The sequence below is a fragment of the Patagioenas fasciata genome, chromosome 30 (assembly GCF_037038585.1).
Source record: "Patagioenas fasciata isolate bPatFas1 chromosome 30, bPatFas1.hap1, whole genome shotgun sequence".
NCBI lineage: Eukaryota > Metazoa > Chordata > Aves > Columbiformes > Columbidae > Patagioenas > Patagioenas fasciata.
The window spans coordinates 2,429,564-2,445,613 of record NC_092549.1 but is presented as its reverse complement, the minus strand read 5'-3'; the positions used below and the strand labels follow the sequence as shown (position 1 = coordinate 2,445,613).

Sequence of the window (16,050 nt, the reverse complement as noted above, 5' to 3'; positions counted from 1 at the left end):
TGAGTCACCCCGGCGCCGCGGCCGGAGGAAGCGCCGACAAAGCAGCTCCTTCCGCACGACACGGCCGGGCCCGGCACGCAGGTGGCACCGGGACAAACAGGGCTGTGACCCCCACCGGGAGATGCTGGGGGGGGGATCCGGCCCCAGGGCCAAACCCGCCACATCCAAACAGGGCTGGAACCCCGGGGATCCGGACCTGGTGCCAAGTGGGGCTTTGGGTCACAGGGTTGTGGACAGGATGTGACCGCGGCCAACTCTGAGTCACCGGGAGCAGCTGATGCCGGATCCGGCCCCGGGACAGGGCAGGAAGGTCCAGCAGCTCCTGCACCCCAAACAGCATCCCCGGTGTGGCTGGGGACCCCAGGCCCAGTTTGGGACCCCATGCCCAGTTTGGACCCCATGCCCAGTTTGGGAACACTTGTCCAGTTGGTGGACCCTGTGCCCACTTTGGAAAACCTTACCCAGTTTGAAGACCCCATGCCCAGTTTAGGGACCCTTTGCCCAGTTTAGGAACCCTTGCCCAGTTTGTGGACCCCACGCCCGGTTTAGGAACCCCTGTGCCCAGTTTGGAACCCTTGTCCAGTTTGGGGACCACATGCCCCGTTTAGGGATCCCATGTCCAGTTTGGAACCCCAGGCCCAGTTTGGGGACCCCAGGCCCCATTTAGGGACCCCTTGCCCAGTTTGGAACCCTTGCCCAGTTTGGGGACCCCTTACCCAGTTTGAGGACCCCATGCCCAGTTTGGAAACCCTTGCCCCGTTTGGGAACCCTTGCCTAGTTTGTGGACCCCTTACCCAGTTTGAGGACCCCGATGCTCAGTTTGGGGACCCCATGCCCAGTTTGAGGACCCCATGCCCAGTTTGGGGACCCCGATGCCCAGTTTGGGGACCCCTTGCCCTGTTTGAGGACCCCGATGCCCAGTTTGGGGACCCTATGCCCGGTTTAGGGACCCCTTGCCCTGTTTGAGGACCCCATGCCCAATTTGGGGACCCCGATGCCCAGTTTGAGGACCTCATGCCCAGTTCAGGGACCACATACCCAGTTCGGGAACCCCATACCCAGTTTGGAACCTTTGCCCAGTTTGTGGATCCCACACCCAGTTCGGGGACCCCATGCCCAGTTTAGGGACCCCTTGACCAGTTTGGGACCCCTTACCCAGTTTGAGGACCCTGTGCCCAGTTTGTGGACCCCTTGCCCAGTTTGGAACCCTTGCCCAGTTTAGGGACCCCTTGCCCAGTTTAGGGACCCCTGTGCCCAGTTTAGGGACCCTCGCTTAGTTCGTGGACCCTGTGCCCAGTTTGGGGACTCCTTGCCCAGTTTGGGGATCCTATGCCCAGTTTGTGGACCCTACACTCAGTTCGGGGACCCCATGCCCAATTTGGAACTCTTGCCTAGTTTGAGGACCCCATGTCCAGTTTGGGGACCCCACGCCCAGTTTGGGGACCCCATGCCGGACTCCGCTCCCAGTCCCTCGCCATCCATCAGCCGACGGCTGCCGCTTCTGGCAGGAATTCGGACCAAATTCCGCGCCCCCGGGCAGGTGGGATGGGGGTCGCTGAAACCCCAGCGGGGTGACAACTGCCCGCCGGGGTTGGGTTTCGGGAGGGGTGATTTATCGCCCCCGCTGCATTGCTGCCCCCCCACGGTACGGTTCTGGGGGACCGGGGCAGCCCCCTGGTAGCCAGAGAGGGGCCCGGCAGTTGTCCAAACATGGCCAGTGATTTCGGAGCTGGCTCGAAGGATGGCAGAGGGGTCACCACTGCGGGGGGACCCTGCGGACCCCAAACCCCACGGTGACACCACCTGGGGAGGACGAGGGGAGCCAGAGGATCCAACCCCTTACCGGGGGCTCAACACAACCCCCAGACCCCCGGTCCAAGCGCATCCGCACGGCTGGAAACGCCTCGTCCCGGGGGGGTGAGGGGCTGATAACCAGCATTGCTCCCCCTCCAGCCCAGGAGGGCAGCGCCCCAAAGCACGGTGGTCCCCGCTGCTCCTGGCAGCCCCCAGCACCCCCAAACACGGCGACATGGACCCCCTCCCTGCTGTTGGTGGCCACCCCTCAGAAAGCTTACTCGGCGTGCGGGGTGGCAACCAGGCATCACCCCAGAGAGGCTCCTGGGCGGGGACGTTGCCAGGCAGACCCCGCCCGCCCCCCAAAGCCTCTCCCGGTTGGAGGCACCAGGCAGGAGAGGGCAGAGCCCGCCCACCTTCCGCGGTCCCCCCGGATCGGGCCCCTCGGCGGGATCGGGCCCCTCGGCGGGATCGGGCCCCTCGGCGGGATCGGGCCCCTCGGCGGGATCGGGCCCCTCGGCGGGATCCATGCTGCCCCCTGCAGGACAGTTCAGAATTCCCACTCTTTTGTCTGATTGGCCGCCCTACTTCAGCCAATGAGAGGAGAGACTTCGGGTGGGGAGGCGGACCCGGCAGACATCGCAGTCAATCGGAAGCCGAAGCTGCGCCCCACCTCCCGAACCGGCCCCAAATATCCGACAGCCAATGAGATGCGGGGTAAGGGAAAGGGGGCCGGGCGCTGGGCGGGCTGCTGAGGGGGTCTTGGCCAATGGGAGTGGCGCAAGGGGCCGAGGGGGCGGGCCCCGCGGCTGCTATCCCAGCCAATGGGGCTCGCGGGGGGCGGGGTCCCGGTTTCCAGAGAGTTCGGAGACGGGTGGCGGAGCGGCTGGTGAGTGGGGGCGGCCCTGGCCCCACCGACCCTGGGCACCCACTGACCCCCGGTTCCCCCTGCCCGCCCCCCGCTCCCTGCCCTCCCTCGGCCGCGGGGACCGGCCCGGGCCTGGGGGCCCCCGGGAGCGGGGTCCGGGGCCTGTCAGCAGCGCGACGCGCGTCCCGCCGGCCCTGACCCGGCCTTGGGGGTCCCAGCGCCCCCCGTGCGGCGGCTCTTTGGGGGTTCGCGGTGCTTCGGGGTTCACGCTCCACGGGACCGCCGTTGTGGTTCCACCCGCGCTGTGGGTGTCGTGGCGGTGTCCCTGTGCTGTCACCCGGGGACGGGGCCGGCACATCGCCCGCGGACACCCCGGCACCCCCGGGACCCGGTGCGGCGGCCGCCCCGTGTGCCCGGCAGGGATCGGAGGTGCCGGACGGGGTGGGGGGGACACCAGCGCCCAGCTCTCCGGGTTGGAGCCGGAGCCCCGCGGGACAGACCCAGCCCTGGCCCCGGGGAGGGCGCCAGCCCTGGGGGTGCAGATCGGTTGCGTTTCTTAGGAGGAGCCGCTTATTTACCCCCCGTCAGGGCAGCCCGGAGCAGGACGGGCACTGCTCGTGTCCCACGTCCCCCGTGACCCCGGTTCCCCCGTGTCGCAAGATAAACACGTCCACACCCCGCGTGGGGCTTATCGGCTCCCGGCACATTGCCCAGCACGGGGGGAGGTGGCAGGGCTGGGGGAGCCCCCGCAGCACCCCCCGGGATGCTGGGGCTGTGGGGAAACCGAGGCAGGGCTGTGCAAGCAGGGCGGCTCCGCGGGAAGGAGAACGGGCATAAAGTGGGTCCCATGGGGGCTGCAGGTGTCCCATGCTCACAGTTCTCTCCTCTCGCAGCAACGAGGACGATGGTGAAGGAGACGGGATACTACGACCTGCTGGGCGTGCGGCCGGGAGCCAGCCTGGATGAGATCAAGCGGGCGTACCGGCGCCTGGCGCTGCGCTACCACCCCGACAAGAACCCCAGCGAGGGCGAGCGGGTAGGTGCAGCCCCCCAGCCCCCACCCAGCTCACCCCCACCTCATCTCACCCTCTTCTCCCCCTCCCCAGTTCAAGCAGATCTCCCAGGCCTACGAGGTGCTGTCGGACGCCCACAAACGGGCGCTCTACGACCGCGGCGGGGAGCGCGCCATGAAGGAGGGCGGCCTGGGGAGCCGAGGGGGGAGCAGCGGGTTCGGCTCTCCCATGGACATCTTCGACCTCTTCTTCGGTGGGGGAGTGCGGATGCGCACCCGGGCGGACAGGCGAGGTACCGGGGACAGAGGACCCTCTGGGAGGGCAATGACACTTGGGCACAGCGCGGCACTGGCCATGGGGGCAGCGGGATCCGGCTGGCAGCCCGCGGGCCACCTCATCCCCACGCTGCACAGCCCGACGCGGCTCCTCGTCATCATCATTACTTTCTCCATCTGCCCCTCTTCAAAGAGCCCTTCCCTGTCCCTGTCCCAGCTTTCCCCCGCTGTCCCCAGGGCTGGGGCTGAGTCAGCCCAGCGCTGCCCTGGGCTCCCTGCGAGCCCTGGGGAGGCTGCAGCGAGACACAGGGCGTGCAGGGCCGCTCCGGTGACTCGACGGATGCTTTTGGCCTGGGTCACGGGGAAAGGGTGACTTGCCACAGCGCTTCTTGCTGAAGTGGCACGATTTAATAGTGGGGTAATTAGGAGGCAAAGGGGAGCGTCTCCGGGCAGAGCCGGGCTGGAGGGCTGCGTAGGGCAGCAGTTGTGCCCAACCCACGCTGGGGACCCGGGGCCGCCCCGGGGCAGGTGACAGGATCTGGGCTTGGAGACGCGAGAGCCTCTCCTGAGCACTCACTCTGAGCCCGGCTTAAAGCTCTTTCTGTTCCTGCCACCATCCCCAAGATTTAAGTGGTGCTGGCTCTGGGAAGCTGTCACCCCCACTCCCTGGCGATGCCGGGATCCAGCCAGTGATGGCTCCAGGATGTCACTGACGCGGGGCTGTCCCTGCAGGGAAGACGGTGGTTCACCAGCTCTCGGTGTCGCTGGAGGATCTCTACAACGGCACCACGCGCAAGCTGTCCCTGCAGAAGAACATCATCTGCAGGAAATGCGGAGGTGAGCGCCGGGGGGACCCCGGGGTGCTCCCCAACACTGCAGCCCCGCTGCTCACCCCTCTGCTCCCCCCGCGCAGGCAGCGGGGTGCGGGAGGGCGCCCAGAGGAGGTGCCCCAAGTGCCACGGCTCGGGGATGGAGGTTCGCATCCACCAGTTGGGGCCCAGTATGATCCAGCAGATCCAGACGATGTGTTCCCAGTGCCAGGGGCAGGGCGAGTGGATCCGACCGCGCGACTGCTGCCTCACCTGCAACGGCCGCAAAGTCGTGCGGGAAAAGAAGATTCTCAACGTTCACCTGGATAAAGGTGAGAAGGGGCTGCGTGGGGAACGTGGGGGTCACCCCCAAAGTGGCCCCCGCACCCTGAGCTCACCCCGCGCACCCCGCAGGCATGAAGGATGGGCAGAAGATCACCTTCCATGAGGAAGGGGACCAGGTTCCCGGCCTGGAGCCCGGGGACATCATCATCGTCCTGGACCAGAAGGAGCACCCCGTGTTCCGTCGCAGCGGGGACGATCTCATCGTCAAGAGGGAGATCAGCCTGGCCGACGCGCTCTGCGGCTGCCGCCAGGTCATCCGCACCCTGGACAACAGGACGCTGCTCATCTCCTCCCCACCAGGTTTGGGGATGGGGCGGGGGCTCCACAAGGAACCCAGGGGTACCGGGAGGTGCCGAGGTGACACTAATGTCCCTTCTCAGGTGATGTTATCCGACCTGGGGACTTCAAGTGTGTCCCGAACGAGGGGATGCCTGTCTACAGGAGTCCCTTCCAGAAGGGAAAACTCATCCTGCAGTTCCAGGTGAGGAGCCGGGGCCGGGCGGGCAGTGTCCCCTGTCCCCACGTGGCCTCGCGTCTCCATGTCCGCTCTCCGGTGGCAGGTGAAGTTCCCCGAGCCGGGCTGGCTCCCCGCTGAGCGCCTGCGCCAGCTCCAGGCCTTCTTCCCGGCCCAGGAGGAGGTGATGGCCACCGAGGACACGGAGGAGGTGGAGCTCAGCGACTACACGGCGCACGGCGGGCCGGGCCGGCGGCCGTACGGCGAGGCGTACCACGAGGACGACTTCGAGGACGGCTCGCGCCAACACGTCCAGTGCCAGACCTCGTAGCCGGGGACGCTGCAGCCCCCCAGCAGCCGGGCTGGTCCCACGGGGCCGCGGGGCTGTGGGGGGGCGCAGGGACCTGTCATGTTCAGGGATGTACATAGGTCGCCTTTCCGACAGCACTTAACCTCCCTCGCCCCCACTCCGGGGAGCTGGTGTGGGGTTGTCCCGCTTTGGGGACCCCCCGGCCTGCCTGGGCAGGGATGGGGATGGGGAGTCAGGTCACTGGCTCCGAGGAGCCGCTGCTGTCGGGGGCTCAGCTGGATCCGCTCCCCCTGCACCAGGACTGATGGGGAGGGGGGGCCCCACTGCCTGCCTCAGTTTCCCCACCTGTGGTCTGGTGGGGCAAAGCCCCCACAGGAGCTGACTTGGGGGGGACAAGAACTACCCAGCTCAACTGCCGCCCCCCAGCGGGGTCCCTGTCCCCCCCAACGGTGCCGTCCAGCCCCGCACCATCGGGAGCCACTGCCTGGGCCCCCCCCGGTCCTTTGCTTTGCCCGTTTCTTTCCTTGCTGGGGAGCGGAGGGGATTTCTCTTTTCTCTTTGCACAGAACAGAAGGGGCTTGGGGGGCGGGGGGGGAACCCAGCTTTGGGGGGGGCCCATCCTTTTAATTTATTTTTGGAAGAATTTAAAAACCTTTTTCTTTTTGGGACACTTTGTACACGGCATTAAACGCGAATCCCAAGGCAGAGCGCGGCGTGTTGGCGCAGCGGGGCCGCCTGTGCCCCCCCGGGGCTCGGGCGGGACTCTGCTCCCCGCTTTGATCTCCCAGGCGTGCCTCAGTTTCCCCAGCTTTACACAACAGGGAGGGGAACCCGCTGGGCCAGATCCTGCCCCCCCTTTCCCTCCTGCTCCAGGGGCTGCAGGACATGGACCCCCCCCTCAGCACCCACCCCCCACACCCCGTTTTGCCCCATCATCCCACCCCAAAGCACCCATACTGATCCCCCCCACAGCCCCTCACCCCCATATTCCCCTCCCCAGACTCTGCATCCTTCCAACCCCCCCCATGATGGAAGCAGAACCCCCCCAAAAAAACACCCCTTGAACCCCCTTTTTCTGCCCTGCACTTGCCTTTGAGTGAGTGGGGGGCTCCAGGCTGTGCTATGGGCTGCAGTAGTTTCTCCCCCCCCCAAAAAGAATAAAACTGGGTCACTGTCCCCCCCCAAAAAATGAGGTCAAACTGCCCACAGGCAGCACCGCATAGAACACCCCACATCTTCTTCACCGGGCTGAGACCCCCCCCAATAGGATGGGGGGGCAAAACCCTGTAGCCCCCCACCCATGGGACCCAGGAAAGCGGCTGGAGCAGGAGGGGCCCAGCGGCTGCATCCTGGGGGGGTCCTCAGCCCCACAGACCCCCCGGAGGGTGCCCTGGGGCAGCGGGGGTGTCACAGCAGCTGGGAGGTGCCGGTCACCCCCCCAGAGCTGTCGCTGTCCCCTCCCAGGGCTCACGGCGCTTTTGGGGAGCCGCCCTGTTCACCCGGTTGTGTCCCCAGCTGCCCCGGTGCAGGGACGGGCGCGTCACCCGAACCAGACGGGGACAGCCCGAGTGTATGTGGGGGGGGAAACACCCCACTGGTGGGGACCCCCGCACTGGTGGGACCCCCGGCCGGGCTCTGTCTTGCTGTGGGCACAGGGACGCGCCACCGCAGGGCCGTGTCCCCCGTGTCACCGCTGTGTCGCCGCCGTGTGCCAGAGCCCGTTGGGACACGCGGCTCCGCGAGTCACGAACGCGCCCGGCACTGCCCCACCCGCCACGGCACCAGCACCACCAAGTCGGACACCCCCCCCCAGAAACCCCTGAAGACCCCTGAGATGTGACCCCCCCCCCACCCCAGCATCCCAGCCTGGCAAAGGGGGGCATCCCCTTAACCCCCCCAAAACCTACAGCAGTGGGTCACAATGGCGGGGACAAGAGCCAGCGCGTCCCCCCCGCTTCGGGTGGGATGAAGCCCCCCCCAGTCCCTCCTGATGGCTCCAGTATGGGGTGGGGGGCCAAGCGCTTGTGGAGGGGATGACGCGGGACCCCAAGTGGCCACATCCGCCCCGCCCCGCTCCCCCTACCCGGCTGAGCCTTTGCTGGGACAAGGGGCCCCCCCAGGGTCGGGCATTAATTACCGCAGCACAAAGCGGGGCGGGGGGGCCGGGGTCCCGCTTTGTCTCCGGCAGATGAAAGGCGAGGGGCCACCCGGCCCCCTCCCCATCCCGGGGGGGGCAACGGGGCCACCGGGGGCCCCCGAGGTCACCGTGGGGATTAGTGATTAGTGCCGGATTAGAGGCGCCAGGGCACCCGAAACCACCCGTGAGGTCCCGTGGGAGGCGGGGAGGGCACAGCCCAGAGCATCCCTCAAGGTTTCGGGATCATTCCCCCCGCCCCCCCCCCCCCCCCCCCCCGGCAGCAGCTGGAGGAGGAATTTGCTTTTGTTTAAGGAGCAGCCGCCGTCCAACGCCCAGCGCCGGCCGCCAAGTCTCGCTGTGGGGTGGCCACGCGTGGGTGGGGGGCACGTCCAGCCCCCACCACCCCAAGGACGCCCCAGCACTGTGGGGCAGCACCCCCGGCACAGGGCGGGACCCCCGTGGGCCCCAGTGTGGCCGGACCCCGTGCGGGGTGTCGGGGGCGCAGGCAGCTGGTGGCTCCAGAGCTCCCCCATGTGCAGCCCCAGCTCTCGGGGTACAGCCCCATAAGGGCCCCCAATCCTCCCCCCACGTCCCCCCCCAATGCAGAGGCAAATTGGAGCCTCCTCGGGGAGTGGGGGGGTGGCTGTTTCCATCACCAGCTGTTCCCCCCACACTGCGTTGTGGTTTGGTGGGGTCTCTGGAGAGAGAAACAGACGGGTTGGTGAAGCGGGAGGGGTCCGGATGCAGCGCCCACCCACCCCTGGCACCGCTCCCACCCGCGATGCCATCAGGTCCCGTCACGGCGCGGGGACACGGGCAGCGCCGCGGGAACGGTGACGGGCGGCGGGCCAAACGGGCACCTGGAGACACCGGAGCCCGTCCCCCCGTCCCCGGGGGCGGTGGAATTACAGCCGCCCCGCCGCGCAGCGCCGCACCCGGGACAAAGCCGGCCCGGGAGCCCGCGGCCCCCAGCACCGGGAGGCTGCACAGAGCGGGGACTCCCCTGCACCCCAACCTCTGCTGCACCCCAAACTCCACTGCACCCCCACACCCTCCCCTGCACCCCAAACTCCACTGCACCCTCCCCTGCACCCTGACGCTCCCCCGCACCCCTGGACCCTCCCCTGCACCCCGACCCTCCCCTGCACCCCCAGACCCTCCTCTGCACCCCAAACTCCACTGCACCCTCTCCTGCACCCCAAACTCCCCTGCACCCCCACCCTCCCCTGCACCCTCAACTCCCCTGCACCCAAATTCCCCTGGACCCCCACCCTCCCCTGCACTCCCAGACCCTTCCCTGAACCCCAAACTCCCCCGCACCCCCACCTCCTCTGCATCCCAACCCTCCCCTGCACCCCCAGACCCTCCCCTGCTCCCCCACCCTTCCCTGCATCCCATCACTCCCCTGTACCCCCTAACCTTACCCTGCACCCTCCCCTGCACCCCCAACCCTCCCCTGCATCCCAAACTCCCCTGCACACCCTGATCCTCCTCTGCACCCCCTGACCCTCCCCTGCACCCCAAACTCCCCCCATGCTCCTCCGCACCCTAATCCTCCCCTGCTCCCCCAATCCTCCCCTGCAGCCCCAGACCTTCCCCTGCTCCCGGGAGCCAGGACAGGAGCCCACGCCTCCTCCCCAGGGGTAATTAATACCACCTCAATCAGGGAAATTAGCAGGCAGCCCCAACAAGCAGCACCAGGAGCCACATCCCAGCAGGCAGCACCCACGGGTGAGGGTCTGTCCCCCTTGCTGAGCTGCATCCCTGCCCCACAGCACCCTCCCCGCCCCACAGCTGCCCCACAGCTGCCCCTGGCTTCCCACGCTGGGATGTGCCAATGGGGCCACCGCCTTCGCCCCCGGCCCCTTGCGCAACGGCTGCGAGGGCGGGCGGGGACGGGACGGGACACCCGGGAGGGGGTCACAGGACATTTATTAAAAGGAGGGAGGTGACAGGGATGATCCCGGGGGGGTTCGGACCCTGGGTGGGGGGTTTGGACCCGAAGCTGCACAACTGAGCAGCACATTGGGGGTGGTTTGGTGTTTCTTTCCGACACAATATTCACAAATAAATACTGGGGAGGGGGAGAGCGCGGCCTGGGGGGGTGAAGGGCGTTAAAAACAAAACGCAACAAAAACCAACCTTAAATTGAACCAAAACCAGTTAAAACCAAGGCGCAGGCCCAGGGAGGGGCCGCGTTACCCCCCGCCGCGGCCAGGGCGCCTCTCCAAAAAGCGGGCGCTTTGTCTGCAGCGAGAGCGGCGGTGAAACGGGGCCAGAGAATGAGATGTTCGCCCCCCACCCCCCCGGAGACGCCCCGTGCCAAGGGGTGGGGGGCAAAATAGCTGCGTGAACCACCCTCCCCCCCAAAAAATAATGCCGATGCATTGAGCATCTCCCTGGAGCGCGCACCCTCTCCCCACAGCAATGGGGGGACATGGGGAGCATGGAGAGGACGCGGGGTGGGTAGCGGGGTGCGGGGGGGCACATTGGGCTGGTGGTGGCTGGGGAGGGGGTGGCAGCGGGATGGGGGTGTCACTCCCGGATGTACACCCTGGTGCAGACGACGTCGTCGGCCGTCATGGTCTGCAAGGAGGAGCGAGGTCACGGTCATGGTCACGGTCACGGTCACCTCCCCCCAGCCCTGGGGAGCTTCCCAGCATGCACTGGGGCAGACCCCCCCACCCAGGTCCTCACCAGGATGAGCTCCCCGTCGTTGGTCAGCTCCCGCGACCACCCCGTCTTGGGCCCTTCGCCCTTCAGCAGCCGCTGCTCACACACCATCTTGTTCTCGCTCTCCCACTTGGCCAAACTCTGGGGGGGGGGGGGGGGTGGGGGGTGGTGAGGGTGATGCTGGGGAGGGGGGGGAAAAGACCCCGAGCAGCCCCCACCAGACAGGAGCATCCATCACCGAGCGAGAGATGGATGGAGCCATTTGTTCCCCAGCACCGACAGTTGCCCGGGCTCGTCTGTCACCTGGGGGGTGCGGGGAGGGGGTTTGGGGGGTGCAGGGTGAGAAGGACCAGCCCTCGGCACACGGGGGAAGGAGAGCGCAGTTGTGAGTGTGCAAACCGTGCGTGTGCAGGTGCTGACGGGGGGTGTGCGCATGCAAAACGTGCAGGCACCAACATGGGTGTGCAGGCATGTAAAACGTGCATACATGCACCAACAGGGGCGTGCATGCATGCAAAATGCGTGTGCAAGCACAAACATGGGTGTGCAGGCATGCAAAATGCGTGTGCAGGGTCTGACAGGTGTGCACGCACACTTGTGCGGATGCACGCATGCAAAATGTGAGCACAGGCACAAACATGGGCGTGCATGTAAAATGCGTGTGCAGGCACAAACATAGATTTGCATGCACACTTGTGCAGATTCACGCATGCAAGACGTGAGCACAGGCGCAAACACGGGTGTGTGTGCACACGAAGTGCGTGTGCATGCACAGTCGTGCAGATGCATACATGCAAAACGTGAGCACAGGCGCAAACACGGGTGTCCACGCACACTTGTGCACGCAGACAAAACGCGTGTGCAGGCACAACCATGTGCAAGCACCTACACGCACTGTGCGTGCACACGAGTGCTGCTGCACCAGTGCACGCACAAACCCACGCACACACACGCATGCCCGTGCACACCCACGCGTGAACGAGCTCTCCCGCCCCCCCCCCGCGCACTCCCCACCTTGCAGGGCCGCCCGTCCACCGTCTGCTCCTCGAACTCCTCCCCGATGCTGAAGTTGATCTCGGTGGTGCGCACGGTGGTGGAGGTTTTGATGTAGAACCTCTCCCCGTCCTGTTTGATCTCCACCGCCGGCTTCGAGGCGGCGGCCACCGCGATCTTCCTCAGCATCACGTTGACGCCTGGGGAAGGGGACGGTGACATTGACCCCCCCGCCCCCACTAAGCTGCGGCATCCCCGGTGTGCGGGGAAACAACGCTGCCCCTTCCCCGCGGGGTGAGCGGGGAGGTTAAGTGGCTCTTGGGGCAGGACGTGGCCCCCGCTCCCCCGGGAGCCCCTTTCAAAGCGGGCCCCCCCTCCCGAGCCCCAGGCGCTGCCGCCTTGTCGGCTGAATTGGTTGCAGCTGGCGGGGCGGGCGGTGCGAGGCTGCAGCGAACACCCGGTGCCGTCCCCCCCGCGGTGCCGTCACCCCCGCCGTGGGGTGCGTGGCTGGAGTGGGACAGGGTGACCATGGTGGGGGACATGGCCACAGCCCCCCCAAGTCACCTGTGACACACCCCAGGGGGACCCCAACAACGCAAGCGACTCGGAACAACCCGCGGGGGATGCATAACCCCCCCGTATGTGTCACATCTGGGCCACATCTGGCTCTCGTTACCTGCTGGGGAGGCGGGGGGGGGGGTGATGTCGGGGCCGCTCCGGATGCGCCCGGGGGTGACGGGGAGGGTGCGCAGGCTCGCCCAGCGCGGGGTGACCGTGGGGACAGGGCACCGGCTCCGGGCTCGCCCGGGGCGCAGCTTCACGCCCGGTGACCTGTGTGACCCCCCACCGCCCCCCAGCGCCCCCCCCGCACCCGGGGCTTTGTCCCCGCTCCCGGAGGCGGCTCATCCATCACGTCCCCGAGCCCCCGCCTGTCACCCGGGCCAGCCCAGCTCCTCGGGGAGCTGCTCTTTGGGGACATTGTTCCCGTGTCACCCGCCGGCAGCTGAAAGCCAGCGCTCCCGGGAGAGGGGCCATGCCCTGACCACCCCCCCACCCCGTGCCCCTGAGAGGGTCCCTGCAGAAAGGGGCCCCCCAGCACGGGGGGGACACAGTCCCAGTGGGACATGGGTAGGATACGGGTGCTCCAAGAGCATCCTCGGGACGGGGGGAGCACCAGGAGCTGAACCCTCCTGCAGTGGCGACAGACACGTCCCCACGGCCTGGCCCCCCCAGGATGCTGCTGCTGGCTGAGTGGTGGGGTCCCCACAGCCCCCCCCCCCCCCAGACTCACACCTGGGGGTGCCCAAAATTCACCCCCAGGCAGACGCAGCCCCACACGATGCTCACAGGGGGGATACAAGAAACTCCCCCCAAAGGCAGCAAAAGCCGAGGGGAGGGGGAGAAGCACACAACCAGACTTGGGGTCTCAAGCTGATCCCTCTCCCCCCAGCCCCCCCGCACAGGAGGGTCTGGAGGTATCAGCTTCCCCCAAAGCTGCTGAAAGGCTGGGGGGGCCGGGGGGGGCGCGAAGGGCAGGAGCCCCCGCCCGCTCCGTGGGAAAGGCCGAGCGCTCGCTGCGCTGGCAGATTGATTTTCCTGCTGAGGTTTCTCCGAGCGAGTTTCACTGGTGGGGCTGGAGGGGGAAGAGGGGCCGGGGGGGGGGGGAGAGGGGGCGGGGGGGGAGTGAAATCCAAGAAAGTGATAATTATCCTGAAATATTTGTTACGTATCCCCTAACCTGGAAAATATTCCGCTCCGGCAGCTCCCCAGCGGGAGGAGGGTCAGGCGGAGGGGAGCTGGGGGGGGGGCAGTGGGGCTGGCGCTGGCCCTTGCCCAAGCCGTGGGGACCCCCACAGCCTGTGCCCCCCAATTCCCACCCCCAGCGATAGGTCCTGGACCCCTGAGCCCCCCCCCGCCGCGACTGAGCACCCACAGCACAGTGGATGGGACTCGAAATGATCCCGGTGGGGACGGGGCACCTCTGGGTCTCATCGGGGCTGTTTTGGGGGACACCGGCCGTACCATGGCCCATTCGAGCAGGTGAGCCCCCCCGGTGCCTTCAGGGTGTTGGGGGGTGGAAGCGCTTGGTGCAAACGGGATCGTGACAGGGTCCTGGAGGGAGAGTTTGGAGGTGTCTGCACTTGGGAGGCCCCCACGGCAGCGAAACTGAGGCAGACGGGGGGGGCGCAGGGACTGGGGGAACTAAGGCAGCGCTGGACTCCCCGTGCCTCAGTTTCCCCCTTGGGGAAGAAACACCGAGGGCTTTGTGATCCGGCCACGAAAAGGGGGAGCGGGGTGGGGGACCCTTCTGGAGACCCCCCCACGAGGCGATAGGAGGGTTTGGGGGGCAGGACCCCCCCGCCCGGGGAATTGGGGGGACCGCGGGTGAGGAGCGGGGTTCGCACTCACCCAACGCCTTCAGCAGCTCCTCGAAGTTTTCCGAGCTCTTCATCTTCCAGTTCCCGGTGAAGTTCGGCATCGCGGCTGCCGGGACCGGGGGGGAACCGGGGGAACCGAGCGGCACCGACCGACGGACGGACCGATCGACCGACGGACGGACCGATCGATCGATCGACCGACGGACGGACGGACGGACCGATCGACCGACCCGACGCGCCGCTCCCTCCGCACCGGCACCGGCACCGGCCCCGCCGCGATCCCGCCCCGGCCCGGCCCGCCCGTTTTATTGCCGGGCTGGTCCCTCCCGCTCCGCCCCCCGCCCGGCCCCGCTGCGGGGACTCCGCGCTCACCTGCGGGGCCACGCACCGGATGGGGGAAGGGGGGGGGGGCGGTGGGAGCACCCCCCATCCCAAAATCCGCGCACCCCCCAAACTGCCTGCATCCCCCTCCCGAGCTTCTTGTATCCCCCAATCTCCCCGCCCCCCCGAACCGCTCACTGCCCCCCCTCCGAGCTCGCTGCACCCCCCGTGGAGCTGCTCACACCCCCTAAGCTGCCTGCACCCCCGTCCAAGTTCCCCGCACCACCCCGAGCTCCCGCACCCCCCAATCTTCCCGCACCCCTCGGGCAGGGACTGCGGTACCCCCGGGGTTCTGTTGGGGCTGCGGGCCTGGGGGATAAACAGGATTAACCCCCCGAGGAATCGGGCCGGGGAAAAGGGGGGTGAATGATTTTCTGGGGTTCCGCCCCCCCCAACAGGAACAGGTCCCGGCGGGGCAGGTTGAGCCCAAAGCCGGCAGGGGACAGAGAAGCGGCCGGTTCTGGTTCCTCGGCAGCTCGGACGTGGCAGGAGGGAGATTCCTGCGGGGGATTGGGGCGAGGACACCCCCCCCAGCTGCCGTGTGTCCCCCCTCCGCCCCGCCACATCCCTCCTCGCCCCCAGAGCTCCGGCTGCGATGCGGCGGAGCCAAGTCCCGGCTTGTAGCGAGTCCCTAATCCCCCGAAAAACAGGAATGATAACAAAGGGCTGCGACACCCCGGCGGGACGGGACGGGACGGGGAAGCGGGATGGGGACAGGGATGGGGGGACAGGGGTGGGGGGAACAGGGATGGGGGGACAAGGATGGGAACAGAGGTGGGGGGACAGGGGTGGGGGGAAGGGGGTTGGGGGAAGGGGATGGGGCAGGGGTGGGGACAGGGATGGGGGGACCGGGATGGGGGGGACAGGGATAGGGACAGGGGTGGGGGGACAAAGATGGGGACAGGGATGGGGGGACAAAGATGGGGACAGGGCTGAGGTGACAAGGACGGGGGGTCTGGGGAGACAGAGCTGGGGGGACAGGGCTGGGGACAGGAGTGGGACCCGGGGACGATGGTCTCTACAAAGCTCGGCAGAGCCGGGGGGGCTCAGGGAGGGGGTGCAAGGGAAGGCCCCCCCCACCCCTTCATCCCATTGGGGCAGGAGCCGTGTGACCCCCCCATGACGGTGACACGGGGCGGGGGGGGGGGCGATGCGTTTGCTCCGAGTTTGGGGAAAGGGAGGGAAAAACACCCCCACACCACCTCAATCTGCAGGAGAACCGAGGGGGGGGGCAGAGCCACTGGACCTGCCTGCACCGCCCCCCCCGGGCACCCCCATCCCCCCCGGAGCTGTTTCTGAACCCCCCCCGCAGGACGAGTTGCGAAAATCCTCATAAACTGCAGAAATTTGGAGCGCAGAGACCTCCCCCCCTCCCCGCCCCGGATCCTTCCAAATGGCCCAGAGCCCCCCGTGGGGGGGGCGACGTGGCACCCCCTGGGTTGCAAAGAAGCCTGAGGCCACCGAGGGCTCGTTTCCACCCGCCCCCCCAAACCTGTCAGTGCATTGACAGAGCGGCTGGGGGGGGCCCAGTACGGGGTGGGGGGGGCAGCACTGCGGGGGTGTCCCCTCCATCCCAGCTTGGGGGGGCAGCGCCCCCCGAGCCACGGAAATGAAACGCGA

General features: G+C 67.5%; 2 protein-coding genes across 2 annotated transcripts; one reads left to right on the top strand and one right to left on the bottom strand.

The window, feature by feature from the left end:
* The first annotated feature begins 2,375 nt into the window (after nucleotides 1-2,375).
* On the top strand, nucleotides 2,376-6,573 carry LOC136112761 (dnaJ homolog subfamily A member 1-like). Its single transcript, XM_071800372.1, has 8 exons — nucleotides 2,376-2,511; nucleotides 3,556-3,698; nucleotides 3,769-3,967; nucleotides 4,683-4,787; nucleotides 4,864-5,091; nucleotides 5,174-5,404; nucleotides 5,485-5,585; nucleotides 5,665-6,573. The coding sequence occupies exons 1-8, from the start codon at nucleotides 2,391-2,393 to the stop codon at nucleotides 5,887-5,889; spliced, it is 1,353 nt and encodes a 450-aa protein (XP_071656473.1). The 5' UTR covers nucleotides 2,376-2,390; the 3' UTR covers nucleotides 5,890-6,573.
* Nucleotides 6,574-9,920: 3,347 nt separating this feature from the next.
* Nucleotides 9,921-14,228, bottom strand: CRABP2 (cellular retinoic acid binding protein 2). The gene is made up of 4 exons (XM_065857700.2): nucleotides 14,081-14,228; nucleotides 11,693-11,871; nucleotides 10,703-10,819; nucleotides 9,921-10,591 (listed from the first exon to the last, which is right to left on the bottom strand). The coding sequence occupies exons 1-4, from the start codon at nucleotides 14,148-14,150 to the stop codon at nucleotides 10,541-10,543; spliced, it is 417 nt and encodes a 138-aa protein (XP_065713772.1). The 5' UTR covers nucleotides 14,151-14,228; the 3' UTR covers nucleotides 9,921-10,540.
* Nucleotides 14,229-16,050: the final 1,822 nt, after the last annotated feature.